This window comes from Lates calcarifer, linkage group LG20 (assembly GCF_001640805.2).
Source record: "Lates calcarifer isolate ASB-BC8 linkage group LG20, TLL_Latcal_v3, whole genome shotgun sequence".
NCBI classification, from domain to species: domain Eukaryota; kingdom Metazoa; phylum Chordata; class Actinopteri; family Centropomidae; genus Lates; species Lates calcarifer.
This window is the reverse complement of record NC_066852.1, coordinates 13,059,899-13,077,779: the sequence shown is the minus strand read 5'-3', so window position 1 is coordinate 13,077,779 and position 17,881 is coordinate 13,059,899. Positions and strand designations below refer to the sequence as shown.

Below are 17,881 nucleotides of genomic sequence, written 5' to 3'. Positions count from 1 at the left end.
ATCTTTCTATCTGCATCTCCTCTCTGTCGTCTACAGCATTCCTTCCTCAAGCTGGCAAAGCCTCTCTCCAGCCTGACGCCTCTGATTGTAGCTGCGAAGGAAGCCATAAAGAACAGCAGTCGCTAGGGAGTGCCCTCTGTCCGCACCCGAGGCTGGAGCCCTGCCTGTGTTGTGTGCGTTCATGGGGGCGGGGAGCAGGGCGGGGCAGGCAGGGACTTGGGTGTACGGGTGGCGGGTGACGTGACAGTGACAGCACAAGGAGGAGGAGGGTGGGATGGTGGGGGGTGGGGGGTTTGTGTGACTTACGGTGACAGCACAAGGACAAAAGACCCCCAGGCCTCATATGTAGAACGGACATCTGGCCTTGCAGCCTCTCGGCCCATGCTGCTGAAAAGACCTTGCCTCTTTGTTTACTTCTCCAGCACTCTCTGTACATGTAGAGCAGTCCATCACAAGTATGTGTGCGTGTTTGGGCGCGTGTATGTGTGTGTGTGTGCAAAAACTGTGCACATCTCTTTGTGTCATACGTCTTGTTTGGGAAGTGGTCGCTCCCCAAACTCCAAAAAAAAAAAAAATAATCATAACGAAAAAACAAAAAGGGTGAAAAAATTTGAAAAGGAAGTGTGCTCAGTTTCAGCTTCAGGAGTGAAGAGGAGAAACTTAACAAAACTGAAGAGCCCTCGATTCCTTCCTTGGCCAGCTGTAGGCTTGGTTTTCTTTCCTCTAGCCCCTCCACGGAGCACGATCAGGCCACACCTGCACCTGCAGTGACCAGCTGATGTGAGAGAGTGACTCTGGACCCAACCTTTGCCTGCATGACTACGGCTCTGTGCAGAAACACTGCTACTCCTCTGCAGATTGTCACATCTCAAGGTGGTAGATTTTTGTGTACATGTGTATGAGTGTGTGTGTGTGAATGTGTGTAGGGGTGCAGCTACAGGGGAAAAAGTCAGGAATAATTTCACATGACCTATGCCAGCTTTAAACATCCTTCAGTAATCTGCGTCATGTCAGTGAAGAGATACGGGTCTCGCATTTCATTTGAGAAGGCTCCTCTCAGACAGTCTCTCTCAGAAAGTTTATGAAGGTTACCTGCAGTTAATTTACTGACTTTCTTCCCTAACCTTACCACATATAATCAGATTTAATGCTCTGCCTGTTTAAAATATTGAAACACTGTGCAAACATTACATTTTAAATATATAAAATGCACAATTTCTTTTTGATTCCAACGGTTAAGTGTTACATATTTTACTGTTGTGATGCAGTGACAGACACATGATCACACTGACATATAGATTACATGTCACATATTTAAATCTATAGACTAAAATAGTGCACATTCACAGTCAGATGGGGTCAGGGTCAGGGTTTCAAGCATTTCATCTGCTAATTACACAGATTACACATTTTAAAATACACATACACTATGGCATTCATTTTGTACAAGCATCTCAAATAGGATTATCCACACTAGTATTTGTGGCTTTCTTTTTTTCCCTTCATGATGTACCATGTTGTAAATAACATCAGAATAGGGCAGACAAATCAGCATAATTTATGTCAAGCCCTTCTTTTTATTTCATCTAACAATTAATTATGAAATAGCAGGAAAGACAAATACTAGATCAGAGACTGAACAGAAATATAAATATTTTCATATAAATATCTGTATTTGGTGATGGATAGTCCTCTTCAAGGTGCTGACACACAGTGGATAGTGTGTAACTGTAAATCCCAGTGTTTTAAGATTTTCAAATGAGTGCTTGTTTTAATAACAGTAGCAAACAGAAGGTCATGTGATTAGTCAGATGGACGTCCAGTGCAACATTTTTTCAGTTTAGCTATGTCCCAAGCATCCTTTACAAAAATCAATACGCTCAATCTAAAATATCAGTCAAAATAATAGTCTGCAACAAGACATATAGGGAGAGAGAGATTTTCCTCATCATGTAATTAATCCATGATTTGAACAGTTATTTATGGCGACTGTTGTCCTATATGGAAAATGAGTATAAGCATGTGACATTAGTACATCTTGTGGTCTTGCAGTCTACATTATATGACTGTGACAATACATGTTTGGACTGATCTTTTCAGGTGATATTTGACAACATTCATGTCTACTAAGGGACTGGGCACCAACTGTTCTCCTCATCCACCTGCCCCCTCCCTCTCCCTCTCCTTTGGTACTTCAGTGCAGCTCATTCATGCTTCAGTGTCCTTTTGTCTTTCAATGGTGTCTTATGTGACTTTTCTCGCGTGACCTGTGCGTTTTTGTATTGAGTGTTTTTTTGGAGGTGCATGCTGATTAGAGAAGGAGGGGAATGTTATCCACTGACCGAAGTAGTGAGTGCCATTTCATGATTGTACCTCGTCCCTAATGAGCACTGAAAATCAGAAACCGTAGTAGAGGTTCATGCTGTTTCCTAACATTCCCTCCACACACCCCTGTTGGCATTTAAACTTGATTCCTGTTCAGAAGTTATCTCCTTTGTGTCTGTGTTTGGTAGCTTCGTCAGGCGTTTCCCATGTAGCATCCCTCTGTGCGTGAGCGTGTGTGTGCTTGTGTGTGTGTGTGTGTGTGTGTGTTAGGGGGCTACCTCAATCTGCACTAGAAGATGCCTCACTCGTGTTGTCCACCTTAACTTTGAGGTGCAGGGTAGCTGCTTAGTCATATTGTACCTCCATTGTACAGCAAATGTACAGAAGATGAAGGAGTGACGTTAGACAGGAGGATGCAACAGAATTCATGCATGTAAAACAAACTATACACTGTATCTCATCTTCAAATAGGTTAAGATTGTTAGGATATGTATGTATGTATGTAAATATGATGGGAAAACCCCCCTTTTTCAGAATTATGTAACTTAAAAATGACAATATTCAGGTTGCTCTATGGTATGTATCAATAAATGTTTTGCACCCTGGAAATCAAAAAAGAGAACAACAAAAACTAACACACACACACTGTCTCTGCACTCCTGGATCCAGCTCTCCTGTTTGGGCTTAATTATCGGACACTCCTTCATCTGGACAGAGAGCCGGTGAATGCAGCACTCTGTGTGCTGGCCCACACAGTCTGTCCTGAGTACCACTGCTGAGTGTTAGTACATGTAAGTGTGTGTGTGCGCAGTAGGTGTGGGTGGCCTGTCAGGAAAGCTTCGCCGGCCCCGGGGACGTTTTGGCCTCTGCCCCATGTACAGGTCTGAACTATGAGCACAAAGGTGAATTTTGGGACAAGAGACACCGCTGACGTGCCCCTTTTCTGTGGTTGCGCCTGTACATTCCTATCTTCTGAATGTGTAAACCTGTACACGTGGTGTGAAAATTCCTCTATTAATGTGTATCGAGAATGGAACAAAGACAAAAAATGTTACTTTTTAAATTATTATTATCATTATTATTATTATTACTCTTATTATTGTCTAGCTTTGTAAAACTGCTGATCCATCTGGCATACCTCAGCAGGCCTTTCCCCATCTTTGAAAAAGGACAAATGAGTGACGGGGAAATGAGGTTTTGGATAAACTATTTTTAATTGTGGTTGAAGCAATAGACTTTTTGAACTTTGAATTGTGCATGGCTGTGTCTTGAGTGTAAAAAAACAAAATATTGCAGTTTGGGAACTGGACTGAAATAAAAAAGAGGAAGAAAACCAGAGTTGTGACAACTCTACTTGTAGGCTATCATGCCCTCTTAGGTTGACTTCAATTTATTATGCCATTCAGAGCTTGTTAATGTTAATAATGTTAATGTTTTGTTAAAAATCATGAGAATGAAACATGGATATGAAGTGATGAAAGAAAGGAACAGAAGGTGCATTAAAGAAAAAGATACATGAATTATGAGATGTACATATAGTAGGCTACACTACATAATGATGACTTGATTTAACTTAAGAGGAGAGACTGACCATATAGGCCATAGTTATGATAATTGTATGGTAAGACTTGTAATGACAAAATACTGCCATATTTCTCACAGTATCCATGATGTAACAAAAAACAGGAATGCCATCTTCACAAGCAAAAATGCCAATAAAAAATGTTTTATAAGTTATAAAAAATTACTTAAAAATTAACAAGGGTAATTGAAAACATTAACAGGAAGTGACATTCAGTCTGTCCAATAGTTCCCTGTTCACCTCTCAACATTAAAAGTAATCAACATTTGAATAAAAGTCTAAAATTCAGCTCAGTGTAATCACATGCGGCATACAGTGGTAGTAAACAGTCAATTTTAGTGCACTCATGATGGCACGCGTCAAGTTAAGTCTCACAAGATTGTACTCCACATAGTTTGGCACTGAACACGATTCAGCGCTCACTTCCGGGGTCACAGACAAGGTCACATGGCGGTCAGCTGAGTCGAAGTGATGATCCTCAGGCTGATGTAACCGGGCATCTCGTCGGCCATCTGCCGACCTTGCTTCCTCAGCTGAAGCTTTTGAGGTTCGGTGGTGTCCTTCACCGACCCAGACAGCACCACTTGGCCCATAAACTCGTCCTTCACCGCGTTGCTGTTCCACACCTGAGGGGAGAACAGTCAGTTTTCATTTTACTGTCCCAGATTAGAAACATTACATTGTCTTTTAGCTGAAAAAAAGGCTTCATTTTGGGGGATACAAGCTTTCCCTTCGCACTGCCGGTCGCTGAGATTAATTACAGTCATCAAGACCAGACAGATGCCATCTTACCTCCACAGTTAGGGGCTTTCTGGGCTTCTTCCTGTAGAAGATGCCACTGGTTGCAAATTCTGGTTGCAGGGTGTCCTTCTTGATGGTGGACTGCACTGATTTACCCTCACAGGATATGATCACGTAGGGGTCTGCACCTGCATGTGAAAGACACGTTTCAGTAGACTACACTGGTGGACTGAAGGCTTAGTAGATCTGTGGGTAAAGTCTAGCCTCTGGGACATCCTCTAACCTCCGGTGCTGTCCTGGTTCTGCAGCCCCTCTGCTCCGTGGACGTAGACGTGAGTCACAGCCTGTGGGTATCCCAGAAATGAACTCCAGCATCGTACTTTTGGCTTATCCTCTACCAGCTCCCTATGAGAGTAGAGGAGAATTAAAGGAACAGGAGAGAGGCTGAGTCTTGATAGTCTGACTTAGATGCTGCTATCAGAGCGCTGAGTGACATTATGTCTGTGTTTCGTCGACATGGATGGCCTGGGTGACCTGGGTGTGAGCAAACATGATTTCTGTCCCGTGTTTAGATTTGCCAACAAGAATGTCAGAAACAAAATAAAAATCTTTGGCCAAGAAAAGCAGTTGGAGAGTGATGTTGATTTGTAAGTGATTTAATGTGAACAGCCCGTCAACAACCATTAAATTAGTTAAGTAAATTTTATACTCTCCAAAACACTCATTTGTGTGCTTTTCTTGGATATCATCCATCCATCAATGTCTGATAAGAGCAGCCAAAGAACAGTTGCTTCTCACTTCCCTGTAAGTGTTTCTTAAGACCTGATAATTGTAAGATATGTGAACATTACATTTCTGTCTGCCAGAATTATGCGCAGCCATGCTGATGATTTACATCGACTCAACCACTCACTGTCACCACAGTCGTACCTGCACCCTGAGTCCACATCAGTAAAAACTCGAATCATGTAATCCCCCAGTGTGAGAGGCTTGAAGGTGGTGGGGATGATGACGTAGCGGCTCTTTGGCAGCATGCTTCTCAAAAACACTGTCCGAGCGTTGATGTAGGTGGACGTCGCCACGCATGGTTGTGTCAGGATGTCATGCATTCGATACTTCCTGTTCAGTTCCACCTGGAAGAAGAAATCCATTTGGTTCTGACCATTCTTTGTTTGTACAAAACATAGTGGCTGAGACACAACTGTGCAAAGACTAACATAAACCTCGACAGTATGGGAGTCATGTAAACAGGAGGATGGAAAACCAGGTTTCTCATGGTCTATGTAAACTCAAAGCTGGGATTCTAGTTAAAAACAACCACTGTGGTTAGACTGTGATGAACTGTGTGTGTTGCCTCATCTCATGCTATAACACAAAAAGGTAACCCACCAGCATTTTAGATACACACTCCTTAATTTTTTGCTCAGCGTATTGTGTGTTTAAGACACAATACATATATTTATAATACATAGACAACACACAAATTTGCTGTTTGCTGCATAGACATATTCTGCCCCCTGGTGGCAGAATAGTGAACACATTTTTAATTCAATACACAGGAAAGGTGTATTCTTTCTGTGTTACTAAGTTCAATTCTTACTGGGTTTTACCTGTGAGATGAATGGTGTGATCAGTTATAAAAAAAGAAAATCCTGTTGGATATGCTCCAGGGTTACAATGCATGTCCCTCTTGCTCGAGTAGTTAGCAGTCAACCATAATAATCATGGTCTTTGAACTCCAAACAGGTGTCGGTGCACAGTCAGGGGTTAATATTTATTTATTTATTAAGTTATAAGTCTTAAAACTGGCAATTTGATTAAATTCCCTGCTATGACTGAAAGTTTTTATTGAGGACACACCTCTCAACACAAAGTAGTACACAGTAGACACAGTAGTGGATGACAACAGTGTTCACAACAATGTCCAGTGTCTGGAGTCCATCACATAAAGGAAGTCTCTTTCACGATGATCATAGATGACATGGGTTAAATTCAAGTTAAGGTTTCAAACTAACAGCCGTTCATCAGACTGTGTGCACACAGCTGCTTTTTTTAATCACAAGCCCTGTGCCTTGTGGCACCAGCATTTATTACTGTCCAGAACTTGCCCCTTTGGCAGCACTTCTGTCAGCATGATAAGAGCATAAAGTGTGTGTTTGAACTTAGCCAGATCTCTGACAAGTAAATCACACTACGGGAAATGTGATGCCAGTTTTTTGCTGTACACAGTTACATGACCTGATGTGAATGTAACAGTCTAATCCCTGCATGTAAGATAAAAACCAGTCTAGCACGTTTTCCAGTTGCTTTAGAATAGAACTGCAATGGCTTCACAATTAAATAAACGGTTAAAACCTCTACTGAAAAACATCTGAGCTAATTAAGCTTTGTGAATGTTGCTCTCTATCCATATATAACTCTACCTTTTTGTGAGGCTGAGGTTTCACAACAGAAGGAGTGCGCACAGCTTTTTAAAAACATCTCCAGCAGCCACCAAACAACATGAAATTTCTGTAATGGCTGCCTAAGCAGGGCACGAAAACACAGGCCACTGGAACAGGCTGCATCTTACTGAGAGTTTAGAAAAAACAGTCACCATGTGTGTTTGCTTCCATTCTGTGTTTCAGCTTGAAGCAATCACCTAAAGAATGTGCATTCTTCGTGTTTAATTACGTATAATTTAGCCCCTTGTTGAAATGGCCTGTTTTGGTTCTGATAAACCTATCAAGTAATGTCTGCCTGTCATTAAAAACACTCAAAACCTCGTCACTTGTTGGCCCAACAGATGAGTACAAAAGTCAAATAAAGCCAAATTCTTTGACCAAAATGAAAGCCAAAATGTGATGGAATGAACCCGATTTCTCCCCCAAAATAAACTAACACTTGAATAACGTCCTCGACCCAGACGAACACCATTTCCTCTGTTATGAACTCATCCCTCGTCAGTCTCACACAACAAACTAACATTTGACTTATGTTCTTGTCCGAGACAAACACAATTTCCTCTGTAATGAACTCCTCTCCAGTCAATCTCGTTCTGATCTTTATACAATGTTGCACAAACCCTCGGAATTTTTACCGTTATCTGTCCCTGGTTTCTTAGTCCTCTAGTGCTTATCATGCAGCACACACTTATTCAGCTCTTGACTGTTTAATAGATCAGTTACCTTAAAGAGACTGAACCCGATGGTCAGATTTTCTCCTTGACCAATTCTTCTGTGGATCTTCATGTCTCTTTGTTGCAAAGAGACTAGAACTTCATCCTCCTCCTTGGTAACATCAAACAAATACTGCAAAAGAAGTTGGAAAGGAGTGATTATTAAGAAGTGAGGCACTTCTAAATAAAATGTATTATTATTATTATTATACAGGTACACATCTGCATGAAGACAGCTGATTTCAGGAGAGAGTCCATCTGGAGCAGTGTTGGTACCTGTGGGTTCTGCAGGAATGTCTGCTTGTGGTTAGCACAGCCGCCGCAGCGGTTTAACAGCGGCTCTGCGTTTTTGGTCCAGCTCCCAAAGTGCACAACCTCGTTCCATGTCTTATGGATACTGATCAGGGAAGTATTGATGAGACGGCAAACATCTGCATCTGTGAAGTACTTGCACCAGTCTGTAAATGACATCCTGTGGATGCAAACAGAATATGCATTATTACAGTCTCAAGGAAGAGTTAAACTCCACAGGTAGACCATTTTAATCACTTACCAGAACTCTCCATCATCCTCCACTGTGATGCCAAGGTTTCCCCTCTCCATATCACCAACCTGTGACCATTCCTCAGAGCTGACACACAACAAGTAACGGAAATGGTTAATACTTAATGAAGTTAGCATCCACAAAATATCCACCTTTTGAATCATAAAATGCTTTTAAAAGTTCGTATTATGTTTTTTCACAGAGTAGATGCTGTTACCAGGTTACAATTACATTAGATTTCAAAAGTGATTCCACATCAGGAAAAAGACAGACCACTCCTGAGGCAATGTCCATGTCGTTGCTGTCCCTCCATATGCTCAGTATGTGTCACTACAATATGGCAAATTACTTGTAGCTCAATCATTATGCATGTCCCAGGTGAGCCTCTGAGTTCTTCCACCGGACAGAACCATATTTACATGCACAAACATGACTTTTTGAGTACACTGAGCATATGGATGGAGAGTAGATGGAAGTGGATGATTCCACAGGATAAGTTTGATAAGTTTCTTTGCATGTTTTTATAATTTTTTGCTAGTCTAATCTAGTGTAACTGCTATGAATTTAAGCTGACCACAGCCTCTGTTCTCCATGAAGGAGCAAATTACTGACTTTTTACAGTCACTTTTTAAATCTACAGACAATGACTATTCCATCTTATCACCTGTAATGGAAAAATAACTGAACTCTAACCACCTCTCACCTATCACTCCAGGCTCCTTTCCACTCAATCTTGCCCCAGGGGTTCCTCATGCGGATCAGAGGGATGGTTTCGTTCTTGAAGTAGGCCAGCAGCCCATGACCCAGGCGCACCTTCTTCACCGCAGTAACTGAATATGCATGGCCTTTCACTAGCCCATTTGCCATCTTGGCCTCAATTTCATGAGGCTGTGCCTGATGAAATTGTGAAAAACAAATAGTCCACTGTGGCCATTTTCTCTCAAGTATGAAGACGTGAACTCTCAGAGACAGTACAAACCTTAATGGAGCAGCTTATGATTCCTCCACGGTCGTAGACCTTCAGTAGATCCTCAAACAGCTGGTCTTGTTTTTTCTGGTCTTTGTAGTAGGCCTCTGCCTCCAGGTTGATGGCTTCGGCCACCGCTCCACTGAAATCCACCACAGCATCTCCTGTGTTTCCCCCCTCAAGTGACTCATAGCAGCCAGAGAGCCTGGACACACAAACACAAGTTTAGTTAGAAGTTGGAGTGTTAATATTATGTATTGCAAATATATTGTTATTATTAGTGGTTTACTGACTTGGCATAAGCCTTCTCCAGTAGAGCGCTCCAGAATTCATTGTTGGTTTTTGAGTGACAGTAGATGAGTTCTCCGTTGATCGTAGGCAGCCGGTCGTCCACCACCACATCCACCCATTCTCCAAACACCCAGAACTGGAAGTGGAAGATTCCTGCATAGTTTTCTGGGTGCTTGGGATCCCATTCCTGCTCCTTCCAGTCAGGAATTACCTGGAAAGACACAAAAACACAAAAATTCAGCAAAACATTTTTAATTTCTAATCACATATCATACATCAATCATACAGAATTTAGAGCAAAGTAGACCTCTGGATATCATTTTTACACAATATACACACATATACATATACTGAAAATACAATTAGAACATATGAGTGTGCCATTAAAAGCTGGAGTTTTTTAATTTCACAAAAGAAAGGATATTACACAAGGGATGAATGTAGGAGTAATATACATGATCCATTTTCACCATGTTTTCACAAACTACCAATTATTTATATTATACTAATCTTTTCAGAGAAAGAAAAGATAGAAAAAATATTGTGAAAAATATGAATCCAGTCATCAACTGAAGGTATGTGGCTTTAATAACTTCAAAGTGATGGTCTCCTTGCTTAAAGCTCATGATACTAGAAACAAGTGTTGGATACTTTAGTTTATTTATTTTAGTTAATACGTCACTTTGGGAACTTTTAACCAGAAAGATCTGATTAAGGGATAAGACCAAAATATGTGACAGTGGACAGCTTCCAAAGACTCTCACTGGCTCTAAAGGTTCAACTTTGTACACTCAGTTCTCTGAGCAGGAGTGGAAAAAACTTGAACATAAAGTTTGTGGCTGAAATTTTAGCATTTATCATCAGGTTCTCTAGATTCTCTTCCATTATTTTCAAGTTGCCTCCCTTTTTCTTGTTTGATATAAACACTCAGGCAGCACGTACAGGTTGCTGAAGCTAACACAGTCTAATACAAAAGTACTGCAATAAATCTTCCATGTTAAATCCAATGTTCAGATTCTCTCTGTAATTCAATAGCAACACAAACTGAATCCTCCACAATTATCATTCTAGTTTAAAGACATTTTCAATACAAAATGAACATTATAGCTTTCATGAAGGTGGGGTTTCTTGCAAGATTGTTGTATTAGACCACAATAGTTTTAGCTAGGTGTACCTGTAAAAAGTGTAATGTTCAAGTTTATATTTTGTTGGAGGCTCATTTATTTTTAAAAATAAGTTTATATGTTTTGTAAATCTATTTTGAATCTTAGGCATCTTCGACTAGTTTCACAGACAGGTTTTTTATTTTTTTTATTTTTATAGTTTAGTTAATTAATCTCATCCAGATGTAACAACACTTTTACCTTGAAAAGTTCAAAGCTATTGAAGTATTATGTTGGATTCATACAAATGGAAAATCACAGTATTTTACGTGATATCATCAATGAGCAAATACAATTTCACTCATAGTTATATATCACTTTGCCAGAGGAATTTGGTCAATAATGATTTAACCCCCTGAGGTGAATTCCTGTGCTGTCCTGATACGAACTGTGTGACAGCTGGTTACATGTCTCAAGCTTAATCCTCTACATCACTGCTGCTGTACCTGCAGCTTGATCTCAGCTTATCAGAGCTACAAGACCTGAGCCTTACTAATATTTGCTTACCAACAGCAAATACACCAATCCCACAACTCAAAGGGTAAATGAGCCAAAATTTAACTAACCTTCTTCCAGAGGTGTGGCTTCAAAGCCAGACAGGAGCAGGCAGCAACGAACCAGCAGTTCCCCACAACTCCCTGGTTCAGGTCATGGGAGCTGATGCCTTCCACAAACAGATGGGGATCATCGCTGATCTCCTGCAATGGGAAAAGTAATGGGATGGATTTATTCTCAAAAATTTGTAGAAGACTTTACAATTTTTTTTTGTTTTTTAAGTAAAACTAGCCTAATAATGGGCTGTTTTTGGATTTAAAAAAAATGCATGCAATGCTGATGGATGGACCACTACCACAGCTGGATCACTAACCCCTGGTCGCTTCCACTCCACAAAACCAGCAGGTGGTTTCCTAAAATATATTGATGCATTGGTGGCTGGAAATTCTGGATCCTCAAACAGCGTTTTGTCGTTGATGCAGTTCTTCTTCAGTTCAGCGTAGTGCTGGTTTTTGTATGGGACAGCGGAGGAGAACATGGTCCAGATACTGAAGTCTCACAGCTACAGATTGATGACAGACACCAGACATTTTCAGAGTTTATATAGTGTATACTAATACTGTATGTGGGCAGGATCTCACTCTGACCTCTGACAATGAACATTTCTGAGCAAAGTCTGCTGAAGTACATTCTATAAATCTCTGCACTACTTCTTTCCCACATCAACAGCAGACTGACCTGTGACCCAGAGTCCCTCTGGACAGTTAAAGTTTACTGATGAGCATACAGTGTGAGATATACAATGTTTTTTACAGCGTCATGAAAAACTAACATTGGGTATCTCAACAGAGCTAATTGGTCGCAAATTTAACTTTAATAGCTTGGTGTGCTGCAGTTCTCTGGTGGGCGACGGGAATTCACTTATGTCTTTTAAACTGGACTGTTTTTTAATCCATCAAGACTGACAGGAAAATAAATTAATAACATATCCTTCATACATCAACAACAGGCATCAAAGGCTGCCACTGATTGGCACCTTGTGGCTCAGTTTTAACCTAAACTGTCAAGTGTCACAAAAATATAACACAAAATGTGTTCAAGGCCGGACTGTGCGTCCAAAAAGATGTATCGCTGACAGAAGCAGTGATGAAAAACACAGCTGCGTTCTCTGGGGAATGATGATATTTTAACTTTTGATCTTTTGTCCCCTCTCAGTGACTGCCTCAGAGCTGCATTATGAGGCATTATGAGTTAGTTATTTTGGATACATCTAGATATTTTATTTTTGCCAAGAATGACACATTACAACAAGCCAAATTTCATTTACTGGAAGTTACAAGTTCTACACTGACAGGAAGTTTGTTCTCTGTAAGAAGCCCCATAAAACAAGTCAAACAATAACTAATGAAATGTCTGGAAGAGTGCCATATATATAGAGAGAGAGCGGGTCCTAAAGTCTGAGATCACTTTGTCATTCAAGTGAATGAAAAGTGAAATTGATTGAAAAGTATACAGTGTAATATGTAGTAAATGTACTGACAGACAGTTATTCTTTCCTGCTCCACACTAAGGAAATTTCCAGGTGCTGTAGTTACCTGCCTGTCTCACTCTCCTACGCAGGTGGCCTACATGTGCACGAATGGAGCCACACCCTGGCTGTGTTTTATTAATGTGTGTCTGTGTGTTATTGTTTTACTCCTGAATGTGACATTAGGAAAAAGGAGTGTTATATCTTCAGATAGCACAGCTACCAGATTTTTAGATTGAGAAATAAAACATTATGTCGCTCCAGTAAAGGGACAAGGTTGTGAGCCAGTTTGTGCTTGTGTGTGAATGTTATCTGTTGAGAGTTCCTGGCTAATGTGGTCAGGCAGGTTATTTTTGGTTGGTTATTTACTCTTCTTTAGTGGACCATAAGTGTAGTACATGTCTGTAAAAGGCTTGCTTCATCTGGTATTATAGTCTTAACATTCATTTCTCTCACACATGGCAGTAAATGGTGGTAATGTTACTGGTGTTCTAGACTTTTCCATTGTTGTCACAACAAGACAAACACTGACAACAGATATCATCAGGAGCCAGGCATGTTTAAATGCTCACATTTTAAGGAGAAGTCAGCACTGTCTCATACCCCTGAAAACGTATTTGTAAAACTTTAAATGGACACAGAGAAGTGTAAAATATCACCTGTGGAGACATTAATTTAAGTCAGCATGTATCAGTAATAAGGAAGGACAAACATAAAAGCTGGAGGTAAGAGTGTTATTTGAGAAACTAAAGAAGTCTCCTGGAAAAAGTATCAGTGATGGTAATTAATCAAATAAAACACAGTAAATTACCTAAATCCCATGAAACCATAGTGAGGCTAAATATAAAATAATGTTGAAACTGATTTAAAGAGACTAAATGTAAGCTTGTATTTCTTAAAACGCTCACACTCACCTGTGCTGAGCTGTCTTATCCTTGCAGTGACAAGATCAAACACATTCGAAATCCTGTTTAGTTCCCGTGAGTTGTGTTAAAATCAAGCCCACATTTCTGCTATAACATCTGTCACATAAAACAAGGTGTCTGCGACCCCTCTCTCAAAACAAAAACCAGATTCTTGAGTTTTAACCTGTGGCTATTTAGGACTTCCCTAAGTACATTCATTCATGCACAAACACTGCCTGAAAACTGGTCTGACCAGCACCTCTCTGCAGCAGGAGGTGTTATGCAAAGGCTGATATAGTGATCACAAGAAGGGAGGGAAGGGAAGAATGAAACTAAACACCTTCTACCTCCCACCACACAACAACTCCCAGGTGAAACAAGCAAAAACTTGTCCCATCCTTTTACATTAACAACATAAAACTTCCATTTAATGCAATACTTGCCTCACTGTACTGTATGTACTGAGTGTCACATCTGTCTTTGTTAAATAATTTGTTGCGTTTTGTAAAAAAAAAAAAAAAAAAAAAAAGTCTTCCAGTTATCCCAAGGTCAGTAAAACAGAACAAACAGAACTAATAAGCCATGTGCAATCCCCATCCTGTTAGTGAACTGTGGTAATAAGACAAACTGGCAAGCACTCAGAGGTCTGGGCTTAAGGAGCACACGCAGCACTTTGACTGCCTCAGACAGACAAAAATCTTGTCTGAATAATTCCAGCTTTAAAACTGAGGGCAAAAGAGGCACTTTGAGAGGAATGCTTGGAGGAAGCCAACAGTAATATGGTAAATTGACGCAAGTAAAGTTAAGTAGACAGGCTACTGAAGCAACTGAAGAAGTTTCTAAATCATTCGGATTAGAAGTGATATGGGAAAAGTCCAAAGTAGGGTTTCAGATGTGAGAGGAAGTTCATGAGAAAAGGATGATTCAAAAGGGTGAAGAAAAATATCTAGCCACACAGTGTATGACGTGAACCTATTTAAAAAGAGGACAGTGCTTATTGTAATAGAGTGCACCGAGGACTAATTATCTTCCATGCTGTCATTTCAGCAGTCGTCAATGTGCTGGGTAAGTGAAGGACAGCCAGACTGAGGCCTGATGATTCTTAGGCTGTTAGACATCAGTTTTCAAGTTTGCCACCAAAATGGAAAAAAAAAAAAAAAAAAAAAAAAAAAGCATTTTTGCAAATATCAGAAGTTGTTCATGCACACACATTATTATGAAGTAAGAGTCTTTTCTCCATTATGTCTTTTTTTATTTCTTTGATATAAAAACTGTGAGGCTAATAATTAACTTACAATACACTGGTCATTTTATTTAAAATCTGTTTATATTCAGAAAATAAGCTATACAATACAGACAGGTGACAAATTAAGGGGGAAAACCTGAAAAATGAGTGGAGAAATCAACGTTAGACAGTGCTCTCCACTGCCATTATCAAAACACCAAATGAGATAATATCTTGTGGAGGAATGATATTTCATCCCTCCAGTAGAGTTCAGAGACTTGTAGAATCAATGCAAAGTAAAATTGAAGCTGTTCTGGTGGCTCACGGTGGCTTAACACCTTTCTAAGACACATCATGTTGGTTTTTCCTAATTTGTCACTCGTCTGTGAATCAGTTGACATATATTTTACACCATTTATTTTTATGGTTATTCATATTAATAATCTCTCATTTATTGATTTGACATTGAACATTTTAGGCCTCCACATTTGGCCTTTTACTTTAAAGTTGCGTAGGTCGGGCCTACTCAGCAGTGTCTGAGGATAGCGATGTCAGTCAGTTAGTCTGCTGTGCCAACAGTCTGGTCCACAGAAAAATATGTCATCAACTGCTGGCCAGATGTTTATTAAATCTCCTGTGAATACTCACAGTCTCCAGAGAATGAATTATTTGGTTGATCTCTCGACACATTCTAAAACATTAGAATATAAAGGGCAGTAAATTCGTTCCCCCTTGAGGATGAACCCTCTCACTTTTGGACAGTTCATGAGTTGTTAAAAAAGCAACAGCTGACAGCTCTCTGCTCAAGATCTGTCCCATGCTGATACATGTCATAGTTAGACTATTCCCTTGTCATCTCTCGAAAAACCCCGTCATCACCCGAGAGACACATTGTTTCGACATATAATGGATACTGTGTTTGAACTTGATTAGAGCAGGACAGGTCAAAGACAAATATCTCTCCTATACGGCTCCAGACTGTCCAGTCAATATTTGTGAACATGAAACAATTTCTCTCCAAGCCAGAAGACAAAGAACTTTGAACCCTTAATGTCGTCAAGATGTGAAATCTGACGCAGAGCCAGAGAATGAGAAGTGAGGAACAGATATTTGGAAAAAGGGTACATTCTCTGGCACAAAATAAATAGTGACAGGAAAAAAAAAAAATCAAAGCTCACAGTGCCAACTGAGCAGCACAGGATTTTCTGTCCTAATGTCACCAGAGATTAGAATATTGATCATATTGATTAGACTGTGCTGTGCCAGACTTCAGGAATTACAAATAAGAATTCTTGAATACTGACCACATAGTCATGCAATATGTCTTACAATTTTTTTTTTATCATAATGTGATATTTGTCAATCTACCTAAAATAAATTATTCTTTCCATTTGAAACTATTCAAAAGGACCAAGTGAGACACTTAAAATGGAGAATGATAAATGAGTGTTAAATCTGAGCTGATAACAACAGAGATAACAGTCGTACTCTGTGACAACATATACTTCTGTGGAAACTTTCAAGTGCAGCTGCAGAAAGATAACTTTTTGCTGCTGATGTTTGAAACATTTTACATTTTTAAGTCTTATGAACTCAAGGACCTGGAACGGTTGCCAGCAAAGACACACATTTGATTCTGAGTGCCTGTGTTAAACATTTACAGTCTTTTTTATAGTATATTAACTGAATGTGATACTGATAGTTCCTGTTTATCTTTCTACATTTTTGGCAAAATCCCAGAGTTGATTTCAGTGGAGTTGGGAATATTTATTTTAGTGGCGCTCCCGTTCAACTCCTTCCCCAGATATGACTACCCCCCTCATGGAGAAATGAGGACACACATATTATAGCCAGCAGATGGCAGGACATTCATAAAAGTAAAACGCTCTTTGCGTGAGTTGCCTAAAAAAAGGCATCTGTATGTCCATACTTAAGTCCTGCAGTAGAGGCCGCCAGAGATAAAATGTTGAATTCAAACTTCAGCATGTCAGACCCAGTGTCTTGTTGAAGGGGAGGGGGCTCTCTCCAGCACAGTAAAATGCACAGTCATGGTCCAGAAATGAAGTGCTGCAATAAATCTACATTTTGTTGCATATTATTTAATATAATTTATATTGTATTGTGTCCCAGCTTCATGTGGGGATGACTGGGTGTCTGTAGGACTAATGAAGGTTGAACTGTCCACAGTGTTTGTGATGCTGACAGTAACAACAAGACCATGAGGGGAAATAATTGTCAAAATTACAATCTGCTGCAGTTTAGTTATATTCTGCAAGAAGTTTGTACAAATGGTTTATATTCGTATGGTATTAACTGCCACTTATATATTTTTCATTGATCCATGTACTGTGTTTTATCAATTCATAAAAACTGGATGAACCTGGACCACATGCTGTATCCCACCTAAGTATTTGACTCTACAAGCAGCTTGTAAATGTTATGATTTGAATTGGCCAATGGTAGCTAGCCAATAGTAACAAATGTTGATATTACAGATAAAACAGCATGACACTTCATATTTTAACATGCTTGTCCATTATTTTGTTATAATTCAGCAATGTTAATAGTTTAAATATTTGACATGTTTGGCCACTGTTCATAATGTGACACAGATTCCTGTTCCCATGGTGATGAAGGTGGTTTTGCAGTGATCCAACCGTGAACAGAATACTATTTTTAACTTATAAAATCTTTTATCTATTTATATGACTCAAGAGATTTGTAGCACACTTGCATTGGACTTAAGTGTTGCACACGTACAGAACACAATACACATGTACATACACACATTCACACACTTGTACCAATCCTCTCTGACTTGTGAATTATGGATTTATCAGTGAATAAGAAATAGATGAAGAGCTGTTGCTGTGAAATCAGACAAACAACCAGGATCTAAAATGTGTTTGATTTTGTGGATTTAAAAAAAAAGCAATCTTCACGCCAAGACCAGAGGGG

The 17,881-nt window shown here is 39.8% G+C and overlaps 2 protein-coding genes across 3 annotated transcripts in view; one reads left to right on the top strand and one right to left on the bottom strand.

Moving 5' to 3' along the window:
* Positions 1 to 2,956, top strand: part of LOC108893764 (serine/threonine-protein kinase PAK 3) — a 28,026-nt gene extending 25,070 nt beyond the window's left edge. For both annotated transcript variants that reach the window (XM_018692090.2, XM_018692091.2), the window contains one exon: positions 37 to 2,956. In XM_018692090.2, the coding sequence (XP_018547606.1) occupies positions 37 to 126 (90 nt within the window). In that variant the 3' untranslated portion in view covers positions 127 to 2,956. The remainder of the gene's footprint in view (positions 1 to 36) is intronic.
* A 1,079-nt stretch (positions 2,957 to 4,035) lies between these two features.
* On the bottom strand, positions 4,036 to 14,041 carry LOC108893763 (calpain-5). The gene is made up of 13 exons (XM_018692089.2): positions 13,708 to 14,041; positions 11,639 to 11,827; positions 11,337 to 11,468; positions 9,610 to 9,818; positions 9,329 to 9,521; positions 9,053 to 9,243; positions 8,359 to 8,436; positions 8,082 to 8,277; positions 7,816 to 7,938; positions 5,579 to 5,781; positions 4,932 to 5,053; positions 4,700 to 4,836; positions 4,036 to 4,533 (listed from the first exon to the last, which is right to left on the bottom strand). The coding sequence occupies exons 2-13, from the start codon at positions 11,801 to 11,803 to the stop codon at positions 4,351 to 4,353; spliced, it is 1,932 nt and encodes a 643-aa protein (XP_018547605.1). The 5' UTR covers positions 11,804 to 11,827; positions 13,708 to 14,041; the 3' UTR covers positions 4,036 to 4,350.
* Between the last annotated feature and the right edge of the window lie 3,840 nt (positions 14,042 to 17,881).

Coding starts and splice junctions, on each gene's coding strand:
- LOC108893763 (XM_018692089.2), bottom strand. CDS start 11,803: ATGTTCTCCTCCGCTGTCCCATACAAAAACCAGCACTACGCTGAACTG. Junction 9,819..11,336: donor AGCCACACCTCTGGAAGAAG/GTTAGTTAAATT, acceptor GTGTCTTTCCAG/GTAATTCCTGACTGGAAGGA. Junction 9,244..9,328: donor TCATAAGCTGCTCCATTAAG/GTTTGTACTGTC, acceptor CAATTTCATCAG/GCACAGCCTCATGAAATTGA.